Source organism: Neopelma chrysocephalum, unplaced genomic scaffold (assembly GCF_003984885.1).
Source record: "Neopelma chrysocephalum unplaced genomic scaffold, ASM398488v2 Primary Assembly neopelma1_79, whole genome shotgun sequence".
Lineage (NCBI taxonomy): Eukaryota > Metazoa > Chordata > Aves > Passeriformes > Pipridae > Neopelma > Neopelma chrysocephalum.
In genome coordinates, this window is record NW_020897740.1 from 3,762,344 (window position 1) to 3,782,592 (window position 20,249).

General features: G+C 36.4%; 1 protein-coding gene across 6 annotated transcripts; it reads right to left on the reverse strand.

Moving 5' to 3' along the window:
- Positions 1-520: 520 nt before the first annotated feature.
- On the reverse strand, positions 521-20,209 carry ABHD18 (abhydrolase domain containing 18). 6 transcript variants are annotated; one of them, XM_027689961.1, is made up of 15 exons: positions 20,076-20,209; positions 17,223-17,370; positions 16,695-16,803; positions 16,207-16,230; positions 14,557-14,641; positions 13,982-14,082; positions 12,189-12,267; positions 12,018-12,102; positions 11,229-11,256; positions 9,173-9,311; positions 6,999-7,088; positions 6,616-6,717; positions 5,351-5,729; positions 3,288-3,450; positions 521-2,613 (listed from the first exon to the last, which is right to left on the reverse strand). In XM_027689961.1, the coding sequence occupies exons 3-15, from the start codon at positions 16,784-16,786 to the stop codon at positions 2,562-2,564; spliced, it is 1,419 nt and encodes a 472-aa protein (XP_027545762.1). In that variant the 5' UTR covers positions 16,787-16,803; positions 17,223-17,370; positions 20,076-20,209; the 3' UTR covers positions 521-2,561. The 6 variants fall into 6 exon arrangements, with proteins under 6 accessions (XP_027545762.1, XP_027545763.1, XP_027545760.1 ...); XM_027689962.1 differs by lacking the exon at positions 20,076-20,209 and adding an exon at positions 20,018-20,036; XM_027689959.1 differs by lacking the exon at positions 17,223-17,370 and having other exon boundaries at positions 20,076-20,184.
- Positions 20,210-20,249: the final 40 nt, after the last annotated feature.

The following is a 20,249-nucleotide window of genomic DNA, read 5'->3' on the forward strand; positions in this document are numbered from 1 at the left end:
AGTGCAGGAATCTTATTCCAGTATTTCTCTCATGCAATTACTGGATTAAAATCACATTCTCTTTTAACATCAAAATGGATTATTTATACTTTCTTAGGCTTTAACCTTAAAATCTGGTTTAAAAAGTCAATTTTCCAAAGGTTAAACACATGTACACAGCAAGATTCCCCCCTTCACAGACCACCTAATAGCTCCCTGTGTCTGATAACTGGCAGAAACAGATCACAGAGCTCGTTTTTCCTTTTTGTTACTCTAACCTGAGAAGTTTCTTAAATAATGCTTACATATTTGGCAACACGACTTTAGCTACAGAGCAAAGTGTGATTTCTCATTCTTGTCAGAAACCAGTCTTTCACTAGTTGTCCCAAAAGACACACTCACAACCAGGAGTGGCACTGGCCTAAATCTTCATCTGTGAATAGAATGACCTTTGGATAAGTTAAACCTTGTTACTAATACCATTGGAACACTAACCTCAGGATGTCAAGTTCCCATCAGTTGTGTAATTCCCAGTATTGTGCGCTTTGAAAATATTTACTTTGCCATGTTATACTTTGTAGCGTAGTTGATTTTTTTTTGTGCTTACTCCTGGCCTTTACAAAATCTGTCTTTTCTCTCTTGCATTTATTCAAGCCCTTTCCCTTGCCACCACATATCTCCCTTTCTCATAGCTGCAACAGAAACAGGACAAAAAGCACACAATTACATTTAAAATGTGAGAGCTACAAAAGTTGCTGAACAGCAGAGTAGTCTTGTAAAGCACTCTTAGTTGATGAATGAGCCTGTAAACTGTAAACCTTGTAAATCTCTTAGTACAGTATTCAAGCTGTCAATTTTAAATTTGTAAACTTATATTTGAATTCAAACCCTCCAATATTTGGTGTTTACTGTATTTAAACGTTAGTCACTTCACGCTTGCTCCTAATATATACAAAGCCAATGCTGTCCAAAGAAATTATGAAAAACCCCTTGAGAGAAGCAATTTCACTTCCAAAAGAGCAGAACTTCTTTTGCATTTTCAGCAAATTTGTATCTTAAATAATTTGGGTTATTATGAATTGTTGCTCTTCAGTTTTACCTAAACATACCTGATTTTCAAGTGAACCATGACTTCTTCACAGTTATTAGTCCTGTCAGAGTAAAATTCAAGAAAATACATAAACCGAGCTTTGTTTGCTCCATACTCTGCCTACTAAAAATCTTCACACTAACCATGGAGATCAAAAGTGCTTGATTGGAAAGGTGCAGAAGTTGAACATCCTGAGAAATGGTCGGGTTTTTCAATTTGTTTCAGTGTAACCCTGGTCATGACTGTACTAAAATTAATATTGAAGTGTTCCAGTTTTCAACCTCTCTGTGAATTGGCTTTAAGAGAATGTTGCAGGAGATTACCACAAAAAAAGACATGGAGAGATACCACATACGGTCACTACATGACAACCTTATACGATAGTGTATTTTGTTGGCATTTTTGATCCCAAAAGAGGCTTTATTCTTAAGTGTGTTCAAGATCCGAATTTCTTTATTTTCCATTGATTTAAAAAAAACCAAGTGATGAAAAATAAGGAGCAAACCTAACTGTTTTAAAAACATTTAGTCTCACGTATTTTTAAAATTATACAATGAAAGTGTATTTTGCATATCAGCACTGAGTGTACTTTAAGAAGGACTTCTGTTGAAATATTTCCAGCAGGTCTTCATAGCACCATATAATCTGCTATTGATTTAACTGCCTAAAAGCAGCCACTGTAAATGATGAAATCTCTATCTCTTCTACCATTCTTTAAAAAAAAATCTAGACATTTTTGTTATCCAACTGAATTAATGTAAAGAATTAATAACCAGACACTTGATTTTCACTTATTCCAGTTTTGTGAACCTGATTGATGAATTGCTACATGATCCTTCTGGAACGGCACGGTTATTTCAGTGGCAGAAAAACTTCAAGGATGTATTGAATGAAAACATCTCTCTCTCACTTTTCATCGAATTGTCACAGTCTCTTTTTGCAAGATTAGATGCTGCCCCTCCTATTACAGCTCATTTTCAATTCATAATTGAAGAGAAAACCAGTGACAAACACACGAGGCTGAGCACTGGCAAAGCTGTAGTACAATACAATGGGAGTAGCAAGGGCACAAGGAAGCAAGAGGAAACCAAGGCATATGGAACAAACCAGAAACACAGTAAACACAAGAGAGCAGCTTAGCTGTACAGCACATTTTACATTCCTTCAAAACTTGGATTGGTCTATTTTCCACTGACACACAATTCAGAATTGATTCAGAGTTCAAGGAATACACAACCTGATTAGACACAAAGTACATGAACGCTGACAAACGCTGCCATTGATTTTTCACAGGTGATGCTGAAGCAGCTGTGTCAGAATGGCACTGGGTTGAAATGAAAGTAACGCTGGTACTTCACCATTTCTGGTTATTGTTACCTACAACAGCCAAAGTCAGTGGCTATTCAATGTTGCAAACAGCTTATTTTCCAAATACGAGTTCCAGTACACTGAATTACAAATGAGATCAGTTTGAATGCATTATGAAGATTTTTCAAACAGCATATTTCTGAAGAAACCGGTCAAATGCATCGTAAATTGCTTGTCTGAAACAAGGTAAAAAGAAGATCATTTGTATAATTTGGGAAAGGGAAGATACAAGGGGTGTATTTTTATATATTCACAAATGTATATACAAAGCTATCACACAAGTTCAAAACAGCATTCAATAAAAATGTGATATCAGGTAGTGTTTTCTCCTTCCTTTATTTCTGGGATCTCTCACTTCAATTCAGTAATATATTTATGTTTCAGGAATGAGTGGGACTATTTACCAACTATAATGCGAGTGCAAATGTTAATGAATTAGTTTTCTACTCAAACGCATCAGAAAATGGGTCAAAGACATGCATAACTTACAATTTTTGATGAACTATCATAAAATAAGGCTGAAGTTTTAAATAGCAATAAACTAGTGGTCAGTACACCTTGACTTGACATAGTGCTATTCTTTTCTGTTTTTGCTTAGACTGCCTAAATGGGATGTACAGTCTAATTCCTTATATTTTAAAATTAACAGCACAAGTATTTAACTTTTTAGAAACAGAACTGCATTTAGAAACAGAACTGCATTTATATAACTGATTTATATAACTGTCTTTAGAAAGTCAACACCTAATATTATAAGGCAAGAATTCATGCAAGTACTACTACTCATTTGCAGCCAAGCTTATATTTTAATAAAATCTAGACTATTTTTAAACTTTTCTGTTCACTTTACCTAAAGAGTCCTTGTTTGAAGAGGTAGGCACTGACATGACCTCCATCCAGATACCTAATTTCACACCCCGGCCAGATTTCTTGAAGACTGCGCACCCCAGTACGAGGGATGTATGCATCCTCCTTGGCTTGTACAACTATGATTAAACTTGGGTCAACTGGAACTAAAAAACAAATCAAAATTGAATTCATCTAAGATAAGAAACAGAAACACGACAACTAAGATTTCTGTTGCAAAAATGCTATTTCTAAAAAAAATTAAATTATTCTAAGCTTTAATAGAATTTATCTGGTTTTTGATGTTACGGTAGTGAGGCTATCAGCAGAAAAACAAACATCCTATCCCTTCCCTCCCCTAAAGCAGAAAACTTCACAAGTGTTTGAGGAATGATAGGAGAATTGTCTTTCCTCTTATCAACAAAACTCTATAGCATCCACATCAGTTCTTTGAGATCTCTTTTTTTCAGCAAAAAGAACTATGAAATTCAACAGAGCTTTATGTAAACTTTTTTCCTTGAGGAGAGGAAAAAAGACTTTTAATACAATGTCAGACAAAGTGCAGCATATGTTCACTTTCTTTTCTGTTTCCTACATGGTTTAGCTGCAACATAAAAATCCCAACATACTGTTATATATATTTACTATTCATAACCAGAATGGCACCAATCAGATTATTAACAGGAACAACATCAAAATGATGTTCAGAAAAATGACAGCAAAATGATGTTGAACATAGAACATTCCTCTCTTCAAGAAAAAACTATACGCGGTATGTTAAAGAGTGACCAAACAAGACGTTTGGCAATGGGGTGTCACAAATCACTTAGACCCTTCCTTCTTTCATCATGTATAGACAACACTCAATGCTAAGATAGATTCTAGTCTTTCATTCCACTTGCCATGAAATCTGAATGTTAGGCAGATTTTCTGAAGCTCCTCTCTAGCCACATTTCAAGGATACCCTGGCAGGGGATGCAACGTCTCCTAGAGCGTGACTGACACCTGAGAGACCACTGACAGGAAGGAGCACATCACTGACTAGTGCATTAGGATCACAGATCCTCTTAAGTTTCAAGAAAGGTCAGTGCTTTAGCCAAGTGATACCTGGATAAGTCTAGATAAACAAGAATGTGAGTACTTAGAATAAAGCTTAAAGGGCTTTTTCTGTCTACTGACATAACTTTGAAAGCTTTCAGGGAAGCACTGCACCAGTATTTGTCATAAAACATCTCTGGCAAGCAGTGATCCAAGTCAAGAAATCTACTCTAGTGTAGAGGTCTTCAGATTTTATTTTATTTTAATATTTACCAGTGGATTACTAAATACCAAAAGTCAAAGCAGGTACATGCACAGCTGAACCATTTTGTCTGAATGGACTGCCACAAAAGCAATTCCAAACCTCCACTCCAGGAGAACCCTTTCAGGCAGCTCTAGAAAGCAAGCACTTTTTTGCATTGCTGCAAGCAGGCAGTGTAAAGGATTTGTCCTAAACGCCAAGGAAGGCTGGGTTACAGCTCCCTCTATATGCTATGCCTGTCCTGGGAAACTATATTCTCCAGGCTGCACTATCACAGAAGGACCTCTGCGTGTTTGTACTGGTCACACTTGTCTAGCAGTGTCATTCAAGCTTCGTTCTCAGCTAGGCTACTTTCTATCTGAAGTCGATATAAGATTTCTGCCTTATGGAACTGACTTGAAAGACCTTATTAGCAGATTAGTTCTAGGTATCACTCACATTGCACAGGTGTTTTGTTCTTTTAGATAATACAAATTTGCACTAACTCATATCTGAGGAGAGCACAGCAAGGCAGAGGAGAAATGAGCAAAGATACTGAAAAGCAAATTTTTAATTCACTGTGCCATTAGTTGGCCATCAAGAAGGAACAGAAAAACAATTACGAAATGGAGTGGTAAACAGACATTACTGAACAATGCTCACAATATTTCCATATTTCAGCTAAGGGGCCAGCACAGGTTTACACATGGAGAATTATGAAAATACCTCTCTTCCGCTGTATTTTACTCAATTTTCCAAAACGCACATTGAAAGAAATAGATACATACCTGAGAAGTTAGCTACATGGGTACATTCATCCATTACTCCTTTCATGAACCTTATGGATTCTCTCTGTAAAGTGTCACTCTTTCTTCTTGTATTTATCCTGCGTCCTTGTGGGCTGGTTAAGTTTTTATTGCTACTGCTACTGGTCGAAAATGTTTGATTTATGCACTGCATTTTAGGAGCATCTTGTATTAAGAGTCTTTCTGAAGAGGCACTTAGAGTACTTTTATTTGTGGCAAAGCTGTGAACAGCTTCTTTAGATACAGTAGTGCTCATGGGCTCAAGGTTGAATATCCTGGAGGTAACATCCATATCCTCCAGACTGTGCACACTGTCAGGGAAGTTTTTAACAAAATCTTGTCCCATCTTGAAAGAATCTGTCTGAACAAAGACAAAAGGTCATTTATTAAGGGTTACTCCCTTAAACTAGTTGGTTAATCTTACTTTTAAGATGAACTCATTATTAAAAAAATTAAGAAGATATAAAAAGCACTGATTATAGTAGTTGTTATTTCCAGTTTGCAAGTCACTCAGTTAAATCCTGACCACCATAACCTCTTGATAATTTCATTCTACATTTCTATCATCTTAAAAAATGCAGGAATTACTTATATATATGGTAGCTTATGATACAAACAAATTTGCTTTTCATTTTGTATTAAACTGAATTTGTAATTACCACAATTTAGGCTTACATGACAAAATGATAAGAAAATAAATATATGTGACCAGGTCTAATGTTAGGTTTAGGCCTGAAAAATCAACTGTCTCTAAATACTAGGGAGACACAAGAGTTATAAACATCTTGAAATGTTTCTTCTTTTCATTTTGTCTTCTCCATCAGTGTTCTGGAGTGTATTTGACTTAAAAATGGTAAGTGCCCAAGTAACTATCTCCACCCCAGCTCCTCTTCTCCTGTTGTAAGATATTTGAAAGAGAACTGTCACAAAGCAAAGAATCTTAGGAAAAAAAAGTTATTATTAGAATTTCAATTGAACACATTTTATGTCACAGATTACACTAAGTGTGGTCACGGGAAAAACTTGTAGCAAGGGCTACACTTAACACTCACTAAACAACCAAAATATTAGCTTTATTTTTCAGGTTTTCCTTCAAAGATTAAATTTATCGAAAGCATAAAGAAACAACATGCAGGTATGTTTTAGCTAACAATTGTCCACTTTTAGTGCAAGTAAAAAGAAGTTACATTATTTGTTAGATTTGCACATGTAAATATTAGCAAATCAGGAAAATAAACTATACTTACTCCACAGTATTCAAGCATTTGAATTATTTCTTCTTCATAAACAGTTTCTGTAAAATACTGTTTCTCGAGCTCTCTCCAGTTCACTGCCTTGCTCAACACACCCTGAGATAATAAGCAAAAGCATCAAGCACACAAGTAAAACCCAGAGATCACTCTAAAATAATGATACACAGAAAAAATTCATCTGTTCCCCTTGTGACTTATTTTCCCAGTGGAATTCTACTCAAGTTCCCAGACAGCACTTAAAATTATTGCAATCAAAGCATAAGCACACATTATAACACAGGGCATGGAAACTCACTTCCCCTGCGGCCAACCCAAACCTTTTAACTTACGTTTCTGATTACCGTGCAATAACATTAATAAAAATAGATGTTAATTACCGTAGTAAAGACTGCAGAAGCTGTTGACCAGGAAAGACACGGAATCAATGGCAATGGTTTAGGCCAGTTTGTCACTGCCAGTGAAGCCATCTAGAATCAAAGGCACTTGTTACACATTTTAACATTGAATTCACAATATGCTAGAAAGAACTCTCTCATCCTCAGTTTCTTTGTTTATATAGTATCTATCAAATACACAGTGCCAAAGCAGTTAAGGACTGTGGCAGTTGGATATATTTTCACCTATTTAGAAGTTACAATTTATTCTTCAGTGATTTTTCTAATAAGCATTGCTCTGGATAGGATTCATTTCAAGCTGAAGGGTTTTTTTTTGTAAGAATTCCCAATGGAATATTAACTAAATACTCCATTAATTATAATTATAACCCCATTAATTATAATTATAATTATAATAGTAATTACATTAATTATCATAATAATGATAAAAATTAATACTAGATATTAGTTGTTTAAAGCTATAAAAACATCTATAAAGCTTTTTATCAAGCTCTTGCAAGTTTACTTCAAGGCATAATAAAGTCAATCTATGAGAAGGGCTATTTAAAATTCTATACTTTTGAAATTTGCATACTGGAAACAAAATATGAAGGAGAAGTAATTCAGCATGTTAAGTCGTTAAGTGAACTCTTTTTCTGTCCATTAAGTTTAAATTATTACTTTTACATCAGTTCTCAGAACATATTTTTGTTAATATTCTGTTTATCCCAGAAAAAAACAGAGCAAATAAGTTCAATGTACAGAAGTTCCCTATATGGTATGTCCTTGACAAGTTTTATTTTATTATTGCTCTAAACAGAACCCCTTAATACAAAACACCCCATCTCTGTATCAGATATTCTAATAAATGGATTTATACAACTGAACTATAATTCTACTATAATTATTTTTTATTAATAAAAGTTACAAGAACACCACATATCTATATGTTCTAATAGCCAGAAAGTCTGACTTCTTTTCTTTTTGTTCCAGCTCTCCCCAACAGAAGAACTGAATCAATGCTACCTACCTTCCCTTGTAAAACACATTCTATAGAGGATCAATATCAAATTTCACTTATTTCACTGGTTTAAATTGTACCAGAAGTCCTGTAAGTAAGTCAGGACTAACCAAAAACGTATCTTCCTGGACTAAGAAAAAAAATTTCAAAGGAGTTTCCAAACCCACTTTTCTCAGATCTTGCCTCCTTCTATACCCATGCTGGATATAACCATTAGTACAGGATATAGAATTTGGTTGTTACCACAGCATTTGAACTGTCGTGCATGGTTAGTGCTCCATATACCAGTCTGAGAAGGCCAATACAGCTTACAAATAAGCCAAGGAAGGAATAATACAAAAGTTGTTGATTCAGCAGGGTGACATTTATGTAAATCAAAGGTGCTTTGTACATTTATGGACATTTAAGAGTTATAAAGTTGTGCTTTAGGGGAAAATATTTCCCTTTCAGTAAACACTACCATTACCAACATTATTTACTTAGGTCCTAACAACAGACAAACAAAGGTATGTTGTTTTAATAAGCTTTGCACCTCTGTCTTACAGACCCATCATAATCTGTGGAGACACAAGCAGTATTATTTTGTGTATTAGTCTTTCAAGCATCACTGCTGGTTTAGTCTGAATATGCACAGTGTCATACAGAAAACATTATCCACCTCATCACAGAAATGTCTGATCAATACCAATGATTAGGGGAAAAAAAGAGATCAGTCGAGAACAGAACTGACACCAAAAGTCACCTCAGTCACAACATGCCTACAAAGAGGGGGCATTTCATACAGTGCATTACAACACAAAGATTTAAGCAAGAAGAATGGAGAAAAAGAGAGAGAATCAGCAATCGATCAGTGCAGACTTTCTTTCAGATAACATTTCTGCCCCCCCTTGTGGAAAAAAAACAACTATGTGAGAAGTTTATATTCTTATTAAGCCTGCCAGGAGATGGCTCCATGATTTGTCAGTACTTATTAAGGATTATACTAATTCAGCACCACAGAACATGAGAATTGCCAACAATTTGTTTCTCATGACTCTAAATGTTTATTTTAAAGTACTTCTGAGATCAACACTGTAAAACAAATTATTTCTGAATGCTACACGATCAAATGAGAAGTTAAAACAAAAATTACTGAACAAGAGATATAAAAGCTTACATGTCCTCCCATGGATATTCCAGTCATCCCTAGCGGTCCATAGCCTTCTCTCTCTAGCCAGTGCAAAAGAGCTGCCGATTCTAGAATTAGAGCTCCTCCCATCACAAACAGGTCCGAGACATTTTTTAAACATGACCGTCTTTTCTCCCCAGAAAAGGAAAATACAGTATTTATTTTCCAAGATTAGACTCTGACAGTTCTCGTCATTCTATACATACTTTTGTACAAAGCTTAATCACAATCCCAGAGAATTTTGGAGCTGAACTTCTGTTGATTCAACAGGTGAAAAAGCAAGCCCAGATTCTCTGGCACGTGCAATTTTTCATCCAAATGCAGACTAGAAACAGGCAACTGCTAAGTTTCTAATGTAATATCACTGACAGCCTGGTCTTTTGGAAACAGACATTATCAACATTAGCTTCTCCTTAATAATAATATTCTGTCCTGTGAAGTTATAACAGATATTTTTGAAATAGAATCAAAGTGATACAGTCCTAGACATATACTCCTAGACATACACCATCTTTTTTTTTTTTCTTATTTACCTTATTTACATCATTGAAAAATTGTACACAACACTGAAGAGCAATCAGTATGTCAGCTCTGGAAGTGCTCATCAGTGTCACTTTAAGACTGAAACTGTAAAGTGGGAATTTTGTCACGGTACTGAGAAATTCAGGTAGTGTACTGCAAAGCATTAAAACACAGAAGACACACAAAAAAAGAAGGAAGCTATTCAGCTGAACCATCAGAGGGATTAAAAATAAAAGACCTCTAATTTGGGGAGGGGGACTGTGTATCACAGCCAGGTTACAAAGGGCTCCAGGCCTCTCCTGCCAGCATGCCACCATCGCATTTGCAACACTCTGAAGCACAAGGACAAAGCTTGTTGTGAAGTCACACAGAAATGAACATAGCTGCTGCAGACCAGCATTTACAGGCTAATGGAATTCTTTCCTACAGCTTTGTTATGAGATTCCTGAGCCCTCTCCAGCTGCTGTATTTATTAAACACTGTTACCAGAGTATTAACTAAAACCACTGCTGCTGTGTAACCCTGTGTTGAAGAGTGACAGTTACCTGTTGGGGTATTCGACTGCGCACCCCCCTTGGAAAAGATCTTTCTCTGCATCATACAACTACTAAGATGACATGTTAGACAACTGAGAACAGAGTTACTAAATTTATTCTTCTGCATCGGACCAACAATAACTGGAAATAAACCTACCAATGGATGTATTCCAGCACACACTCTCTCCTGTCACTTTGCTATAATCCTTCATAAATCACCTTCTCTGTGTCTTCTACTCAGGTTAAATGTCAAAGTTAGGATTAAAAAGGATTAAAACACCGACTCATATTTGGACCTTAAGAAATATTGGGAGACTAAAACCACAGCTTTGCCCCAGACACACATTCTGTTGAATTCTGTTAATACTTCTGTGGCTTGGACAATGTGAAAAGCAAAAAAACCAGGACCACCTAATTAGGCTTCTAAATTCACATTTAAGAAACTGACTGAGGGAACAAATCCTGTAAAATACTCAATATTGCATGGCTTCCACTGCCTGAAAACCAACCAACACCATATTTGTTTTTAAAATAATTCTTAAAATTTAAGTACACTCTTAAAATATCTTGAAAAAGCAAAATATTAGCAATATATACATATAAAAATAACAGGGAAATACACTAGCTGACCAAAAATTATTCATAGTTGACTGAAATATAACTGCAGCATTTGTACATGTGCAGCTGTGAATCAGGAAAATAAAGTGGCACTTGCTTTTATTCACAGAACGTGTCTGCATCTCACTCTATACTGCAAGTTCATCTCGTGCAAACTTTCTTGATGCCTGTGATCTCCTAACACAAAAAAACAAAGTAGTTTAGCAAAGAGCAGACAATTTCACATTAGCAGGTTACAAGTGGTCCATTCTTTGGACTTTTTTTTCTTAATAAGCTATCAAAGTTTAGACAACTTTCAGCTCCTTGAGAGAAAATAAAAAGCATTATTTCAAAAAGACAGTATCCAAAAATGTAAAAGTAATACTTACATTTGATCCTTAGGTTTTCTACAGCCATGTAAAAGACTCCAGTTAAAGAAAGTAAAAAAGACTATATAAAAACTGGTCATTAGAACAAAACAAAAAAATCAAATAAAATAAATCACATACATAAATAGCATGGATTAACTGAAATTTGGAATTTACATTCCCAGTGTTTAACTGGCACTTAATCAAGTTCAATGTAGTTTAATGATGTAGTTTGCAACATTTTACCATTGTCAGGCATATGGGTAAAAAAAAGTGTGACCAGAAATTTAATAAAACAGAGTAACACTGTTATAGAAGATGATAGGACAAAACTTAACTGTTTTTCAAAAAAAACTCAAATTTTAAGTGCCAGTAGTAAGTTTCTCAAAAGTACCTGAGGTACTGAAGAATTGCATTTGAGAATGGAAGGCAGGAGAGACAACTTTCTTTTCTGTCGTTAATAGATCCATACTACATCTAAAGTATGGCATGGAATGAATGCATAATTCTCAGTCAGTCACTGCTAAAAGATTCACATTATTCAGATCACAACTTTAATGAATACAGGAAGAAGCTGCATAAGACATTTTTTAAAAAATCAGAAAAGCCATACTTGGTGTAAAGGTAGCTCATTATGTTAACTGCATTCCACGTTGTGTTTCATGCAGTGGCCGTACTTTCTTTGCTTCTATGCACTGAAAAGTCCACTGGAAATAGGTCCAAAAAGTACATATTTTGCCAGCGGGATAAGTCTTTTACCTTCTGGACAGAACATTAATAATAACTATTGTGTTTTCCACAAAAGGATATAATAAGGGTTTTCTAGCAACAGGGAAGCCATACAGGCTTCTTTAATCATTGGCCTTGCCATTAGTGTCCGTCTCCTCCAGAAGTGCTAAAGATGTACAAATAATATATATAAGACAAAATGTGATTATTTAATTTCTCAGTAATAATCAATTTTACATTTTACACACTCACATGATCTCCAGTGCCCGCTAAATGAATGCACACAGGTCTGTGCTTGCTGTTCCATCTTCTGGGTATGATGAACTGAAATCTGTGAGAAACATCTATTTTAGTAGAGTAAGTACATCTATTTACAAGCTGCACCAAGAGAAATTAATCTAAAAAAAATCCCAAAAGACATAATAAAGTACTTGTAATGCATGCAGGCAAACTGCCAGCAATTCAGCAACATCATTTTTCATCAACACATTCAGCAAACAAAGGAATCTGAAAGTAGGACAGAAGGAAGGCCAAACAAGAAAAGGAGCCAAGATGAAAGATCATGTTCCTAAAAAAGACTACTACCTCATCATCACAATTTAAATTTTGCAGAGTGGAGAAATGGAACTTCAGATAAAGAGCAGCCTAAATAAGCATGTCCAGCTCTCCTAGGCAGCATTGCTATTTTTCTCCTGAAGGCACAACAGCTGAAATTGAAGATTAAGATGAGCAATACATTAAAAAAAAAAAAATCAAAACCCCAACATACAAACCATAAAGCTATTCTATACCCCCAACATCATCACCTAACGTCTTCAGCTGCTACTTAAGTTATTTACAGTCTAACTATTGGAAAAAAAATCACTTCTGAGGCACCAGTATTTTCCCCACAAGATGGAGCACTGTTACCTACAACAGTGTTACACTTAGGAAAGAACATTCATACAATCCACAACCATCTGAAGGGAAATTTGTACAGCATTTCAAAACTGACACAACAGTGACCAAAGTAACAGTTGGCATAACTTGGCTACAAGATACGAGAGAACACAGATAAGGAAACAACCAGCATATTGTATTTTCCAGTATGGTAGTAATTAGTTCAATAATGTTAAGAGACAGTTTCTTTCTCTGACCAATGGAGAGGTGGAATAGAACTGGTATCTTGACTATAAAACTTCTTCTCACATTCCTTAGTGTCACATGCTTAAGCGCACAAAAACACCAGCCAGTATTACTGACAAAATTTACAATGCCAGTATCAACTTCAGCTGACAAACTTTTACATTTAATTTTTAAGTTAGCAAACAAACAAAGCTTGGGAAAAAAAATCCATCATGACAGTTTAGCTAAAAACTTAATGCAAACAGAAATCAGGCTCCCTTTCCAAACCCAGTCCCTAACTGCAAAGCAGTGCTAGTGTGAAACCATCACTGTTAGGGATCACCCAGCTTTCTGTGAGAAGGCTTTTTTTTGGCCTGCCAAGTAAGAAAGGCATCAGATTCTCTCGCTACAATTAAATGAACTTGCTACTTCAGCACACATACAATATTTTTGTATTCAATGTAAATGGAAAGCTGGAATGGTTCCTTCAAATACAATATAACATGCTTTCACAGAAAAAGCCTCTTCTGCTACATACAAAACAGCTACTGTCCCTCATTTCCAGCATCTCACTCATTTGGGAAAAAAAACAAACAATTTCAAAAAAACAAGGGTATTACACAGCTTTGTGCAATATAATTTCTACACTCAAAAAAAACCCACCCAAAAGAGTTATACTTTGCTAATGGATTTTTTTTTAAATACAGATTAAGCTATCACATGAATAAGATCTATTTTCACTTTTGAAATCAAAATCTAACACATTAGTACAAAAAAACCCTTTTTGAAATATTTTATGGATAATTTGCATTGCAATAAATTAGCTTATAATTTAAATTAGTCCATAAATAAATTAGTCTGTAAATAAAACTACCTATAGACCATTCTCACTTCTCTGCAGCACTAATTTCAGATAGGAAATACCTCATTGTTTCTCTTACCTTGCTACAAGAGATTCGACTGGCAGGATACCTGGGACACAATGTGCCAAGGGGGAAATGAAGTGCCCCTCAAGGATTTTACAGTCAGATTGCCCCTCAACCTACAGACAGAATGGGATGATAGCAATATATATCATACCAGTGTTTAACTTGCTCTGAAATCAAATCTCTTAAAGTAGAAGAATTAACTTATGTAAATAAACCCAAAGATGAGGTCTAGTCCTCAAATACAGGGATACATGTTATCAACACAGTCAAAAGATTTCTTTCCAAATTTGCTTTTTTTAAATGACTATTTAAGGGAATCAAGGAAAAGTGTAATGGTGTCCCATTTTAAACATATACTAAGTTTTGAACATTTTTTGAATTTTAATATTTGACATCCCACTCCCCAACTATTGTACTACTGGGAAAAAAAATAAAACAGTATCTGTACAGACATGGTCTCTCAGTTTCCTTCCATCCTCTGCTAGTAGCCTATAAAAGTAGCCTGTTAAGTATCAAGTTATTTCACCTTTATACACCAGCAGGAAAACAAATTTAGTTACATTTTATCATATCTTGCTTTTAAGTACCTTGTCAATAAACACTGGATAATCTTTTGAAACCAGAGTCTGGCATGTTTCCCTGTTTCCAATAATCTTTCTGAATTCAAATATTCTGTTGAAAGGAAACAAGTAGAGAAAATTCAGCTTTTAATCTAAAAAAAAAGAGAAGACGTATTTATATCAAATGTCAGGAGCTAAAGTAAGCCACAAAAAAAGTAAGTTATGAAGCCAGCTTTCCATAATAATCAGGCTCCCATAGGGTAGGAATGTAAGGATGCTTTTAAATTAAAGCAAATAGGCTCAGGTACCTTGGTGGGAAACAGAAGGTTAAGGGGCAAATCTAGTTGCTTTCTTCTGCTATTTAAATGGGCTGCAGAGCCACACAGAACAAAACGAAACAAAACTCTTTTCAGAGGTGTACAGTGAGAGGATAAGAAGCAGTAGCTGAGTGTTGCAATGTAACAAATTCCTACGGGAGCACAGTGAAAGATTTTTTTCATAGTTGAGCATATGAGAAGATAGCCCAGAGAAACTATAAATAATCTTCATCCTCAAGGGACTTCTAAAACTCAAATGAATGACGTGACAATTGACTTGAAGAAACAAAATTCAGCTTTGTCTTAAACAGAGATTTTGACTAGATGTCCACAAACTGGCCCTCTCAACCCTAAATACTCTACGCCAAGAATAACTCGCTCATTCTCATGGTGGTAAATACAGGCTACCTGATCAAAGGGAACAGTTTTGGGTGAAAAGTACAGACTAACAGTGTAAGAGGAACGACCTGTTCACCTTGCCAACACCAGAAAAAAACCAAAAGGATGGAAAGAAAATCCAATTTACCACCACATCAAAAACAGCTCTACTATATAACCTTTGCTTTTCTTATACAGAATAGCAAGTGCATTAAATATTTCTGAGAAAATAAGGATAAAGGTATGAGACTTCGAGTGTGGAGGGCAAGCTAAATGAAGAGATGTTTTGTTTGACACTAAACCCTCTAAAAATATTGCATTTATGGGTTTTTTTTCTGTAGTTAGGAGGCTATTGAAGGCTCAGTCTTGCATGTGTTGAGGAATTTCAACTCTTGCGAATGAGAACAAAGCATGAGGATTTTAACATTCATCACATCAAGGGTGTGCACATCAATCTTTAGATTACACCTAGGGTTTGATAACATTAAAATGTCCCATTTTGATTACACACACAGAATAGAATACAGAAATGCTGCAAACAAAAGAAAACCCACATTTCTTGGTTATTCCAACACAAGTAAACTAAACCTTTAAAAAAGCCAACATTCTCATTTTGCAGGAAAGGCTGCCACTTTAGAGAAAAATCACCTGGAGACAGATACACAAAGCAAACCAAGTGCCATTTCTAGATCAGATCTTTCACTTGAATTTAAAAGCAAAAACCAACTCCCCCATAACTCCACTGCTATCCACAGTGCACAAAATCTTATTTCAAGTTTTCTTTATTGATTTTCAAATACATAAAAAATAGCTTATTAAATGTAGATTTATCACTTCCTATTTAAATACTGCACAATGCAGAATATATATATTCCGTCACTTCATTTTTACACTTAAGAATATAAGTCCTTAACTTCCAGGTGTTACTCTCAATAGTAATTAATAAAAATAATGAAATACTTAAAAATTGAGGGGTACATACATTTTTTTCTTACTTTCAAGACATCTAAAAAGAAAGAGTTTACTACTTTGGGCTATGAGAGAAACTTCTGATTAAATCTAACACTTTTTAAATTCATTAGGAAGTTACAGAAAGATAGCGAGATCCTCTTTCATGGTAAACAGAACAATTCCTTTGCAGATATTCAGCAAGTTTTGTTTTTTACAAAACACTTCCAGAGATGCTGTTTGAAGTATGTCATCATATATGCATAAGTGAAAAATTTAATTGGACACCCATTCTCTCAAGAAGAGCCTCTTTAAACAGAAACATTTAACAAATCCCTTTAAGACTTCTTTTAAATCCAGTTACACCCTCGGTATGGAAACACATGATTTCCTGAACAAAACAAACTTGAACATTTTTGGTATTTTAAATACAGGATAGTAACAACTGTTTATACTTCAAGGTTTGGGGTTTTTTTTTCTTTTAATATAAAGTAGTGTTTGTGTTGTTTTTTAACAAGTCACCTTTTCAAATCCTCTGGCTTTCCCCATCCTCTGATGAAAAGTTTAGTGAGGAGGAGCTTTCTGTATAAGACATCTAATTTACTTACACCCATTAGCAGCAAACTGACATCTATAAAAAAGCACAGGTAAAAACAAGATAGTTAGAATGGGTTTTTAACATGAGTGGCAAGTTCATTCACTATAACACAAAGTAGTTTCTTATTTTGGTTTCTGCATTTTTAATTTTTCATGTATAAGAAAGAAAGAAAACATAGTTCCAGTCATTGTTGCAGAGAAAGGTTACTTTTGTAACCTTGTCTTCACTGGTGTCTTAAACACATATCCTAATCCTTATTTTATCCATTCATTTCCAATTTTCTCCATTTCTTATGGTTTTCAAAGTGATGCTCCTGCCACTCCCTTCAGGAAAGAAATCACACCATCCAAATCCTTGCCAGTATCATTTCTCTTTCAGCAAATACTCTAGATCAAATATAGCTAAGTCCAATGAGATTTTAGGCAAGCTATTATTTTCAAATCAATACTTACTGAAGTGAACAGGGAGCCACTACTGAGCTCTTCCAATGGGGAAGGATAAAAAAACCACCACAACAAAAAAGGAGAACTCAAAATTGGTTTCTTGGTCAGCAGGATACAGATTATTCAATTAAAAAAAAGGTCCAGGATCTGTGTACACCTAAGAAAACAACAGATTTAATAATCAAAGACTTTGTTAATAAGTTCATTTCAGTAATTTTCTAGTATTTCCAGATCCCTCCATACTAAATGGACTAAATAACCCCATCACACTTCAAAATAGTGTAATTTAATTTGTGTGGGGTTTTTTAATTTCATTTTAATCCAAATGCATTTATTCTGCCACACTCTAATACGATCATTCTTAAAGTAAACTTGTTTGAGTATAACAAGTTAAAATTGTGGTCAGATTAATAAAAACATTCATATGCAGTTCTAAAGAATGAATATTCAAGAATCAATATAGAGAAAAAAAAAGAGAACTCTAACACCTAGAACAAATTACTATCAAAGTAGAAATTACAGACAATTTAAGGTACTTGAATACTAGAAAAAGTATCTTAGAAAGCCACAACGGTTCAGTCATTACAGGGCAAAAATAAATACATGAAACGATCAGAAAGTCAAAGTGGGGACCCTCTATTTTAAAAACATAGAAATTGTTAGTTCCTACTCCACTAGACCCAAAAAGCTGACTGTGTAATCTCATTATTCTGATCCATATCTGCTTGGTCTAATAGAATCACAATCTCAATATAATCATTTTCCTTGCCCGCTCTGGAGATATCCATTGATTTCACAGACTGTTGGGGTGTCAGATGGGAAACATTTGCTCACTGCTGCAAGGTCTCTCCTCTGTTTTTTGGAGAAGGGGGATAGCTTGGTATTTTCAGGGTGCTAGAAGAGAATTGGGTGGTAGAGACAGGAGCAGCAACAGAGTGGACCCTCTATGAGGCTGGGAAGACAGCTCAGAGCAAGAACACACAAGAGTAAATCTATGTTGCCAAAAATACACTAAAACTGGCTTTGCAGTTCTATTGGTACACTGCTTGCCAGCAATTGTGAAAAGGAAACTCAATGTTTTGATGCTTAACAAAGCATGCTTGCATGTTTTGTTTGGTTGATTGTTGTTTTGTTTGTTTGTTTTTAAATCCTCTCCAAAACAAAAGCCAACCAAGAGAGAAGACATGAAGATGTGGATTTTCCTTTGAGTTCAAAGTCTGGCCTGACAAGCTGTCTGCTGCACCGAGGGAATGCCAAAACAACTTTCTAGACAAGTGCATTATATTTAAATGCAACATTGATTGAGGTAAAAGGATTGCCTCATCCTCTGTTTCACTGATTGAATGAAGACTCTGAAGTAACTCAGGATATTTCAATTAATCAGAATCAAAATTAAACCACTACTGGAAAGAGTACAGGAAACACTAAAACAAAAAGCCCCCATATTTCTAGTAGATGAAGTACGTTGTATAGAATTTCTCAGAAATATTATTAAGACAGAATAGGGGCCATCCTCCCAAATTTTTAATCTCAGTAACAAAAGGGTAGGACATGCCTCTCTCACTGCCCATCCACACCTACATGGAAAGGCAATTACAAACACTTTTACTGTCAGAAAAGGCAAATCCAACTGTTGGAGGCTGAAGGATCATAACTTCACATTAACGAGTGTATTAGTGAGAGTTTGATGAAAGAATCAGCAGAGCTTGTTTCGGAATGCGACTGGATTTCCACCACTTTATAGCACACCTGTCACCTCCCGATCCCTTTGTAAGACAGGTCAGCTGGAAGCAGTGATAAAGATGCTGCAGAGTTCTGTAGCCCAAGAGACACTATCTGTGTTATGAATCTCAAATGAATGTACTGCTATCATGGTAAGCTTTACATAATTGTGAGTTGCGAGTGGAAATTGCAGCAGATAAAAAACCACAGTAAGAAGTGACCCGCTAAAAACCCCCCTTTGTTTTAAAATTGCGTTTTACAGAGAAGACAACAAGGAAAACTAAAAATAAATTATAACTAGGCTCTTGCTCTAGGAAGAGTTTTTGCTTCCAGAACTCTCATGCTGCACAGCAACTATAAATTTTTGGCATGCACATTTATTTCATAGAAACAGACACAAAAATTCATTCAAAATCCAACACATAAAATGTCAGCCATCTCTTTCTATCCAGTGCAAGCAACTTCAGCTACAAGAACACCCCTGGAAAGTACATAAGGACAGCCCAGAGTGCTGCTTCCATACTATAAATGGACGTGAAACAGCTCCCAACAAGAAGTCAACCTGAAAAGGCCACGAAGGTCTGTTTTAGAAGGCTGAATCCCTAACTTCCCTACCCTACGACTTTATTTAAAAACATCTCTTCCAATTAACGCCAGGTCCTTTTCTCGGATAGAAGAAATGATTGTTTAAAATCAAAGAAATCACAGAGAAGTCACGGCGACAAATCAGACACAAACCCCACAATGATTCCACGCGACAGGACGGACACAGAGGAGCCTGAACATTAACAAGGGGACCGAAACCAGGGGCGTGAGCAGCAGGGCTCAGCAGACGCTGACTGGGGCTGCAGGTGGGGCTCCCAAACCCAAATTCCCCCGGGCCCGCCCTAGAGGGACCCAGAACTACCCCAGCGCCCCCGGGAAGGGGCGGCGGAAGGCGGGACGCGGAAACCCGCGGCCCCTCCGCCCCCTCAGCCCCCCGGACCCCGAGCCCGCCCCCGGGGCCGGGCAGTGCCGTGAGGGGGAGCCCCGGCGATTCCTGCTCTGAGTGGGAGCGCTCGGACACCGCGACCGCTGCTCACTGGGCGGGCGGACGGAATTGGCGACCCCCGCGTCCCGAGAAGGTCACTCGCTGCTCACCCGAGGCGTTGCCGGTGCTGAGGCACCACATGGGCGGACGGGAACAGGAACGGAAACGGGAATGGGGGGAACGGAGGAGGGACCGGGGGAGGGGGTGGGGGGAGGGCGAAGGGCGGGACGGAACGCGCCCCGCGCGTGCGGGTGATCGGGCGCGCACGCGCGAGCGCTCGAGCA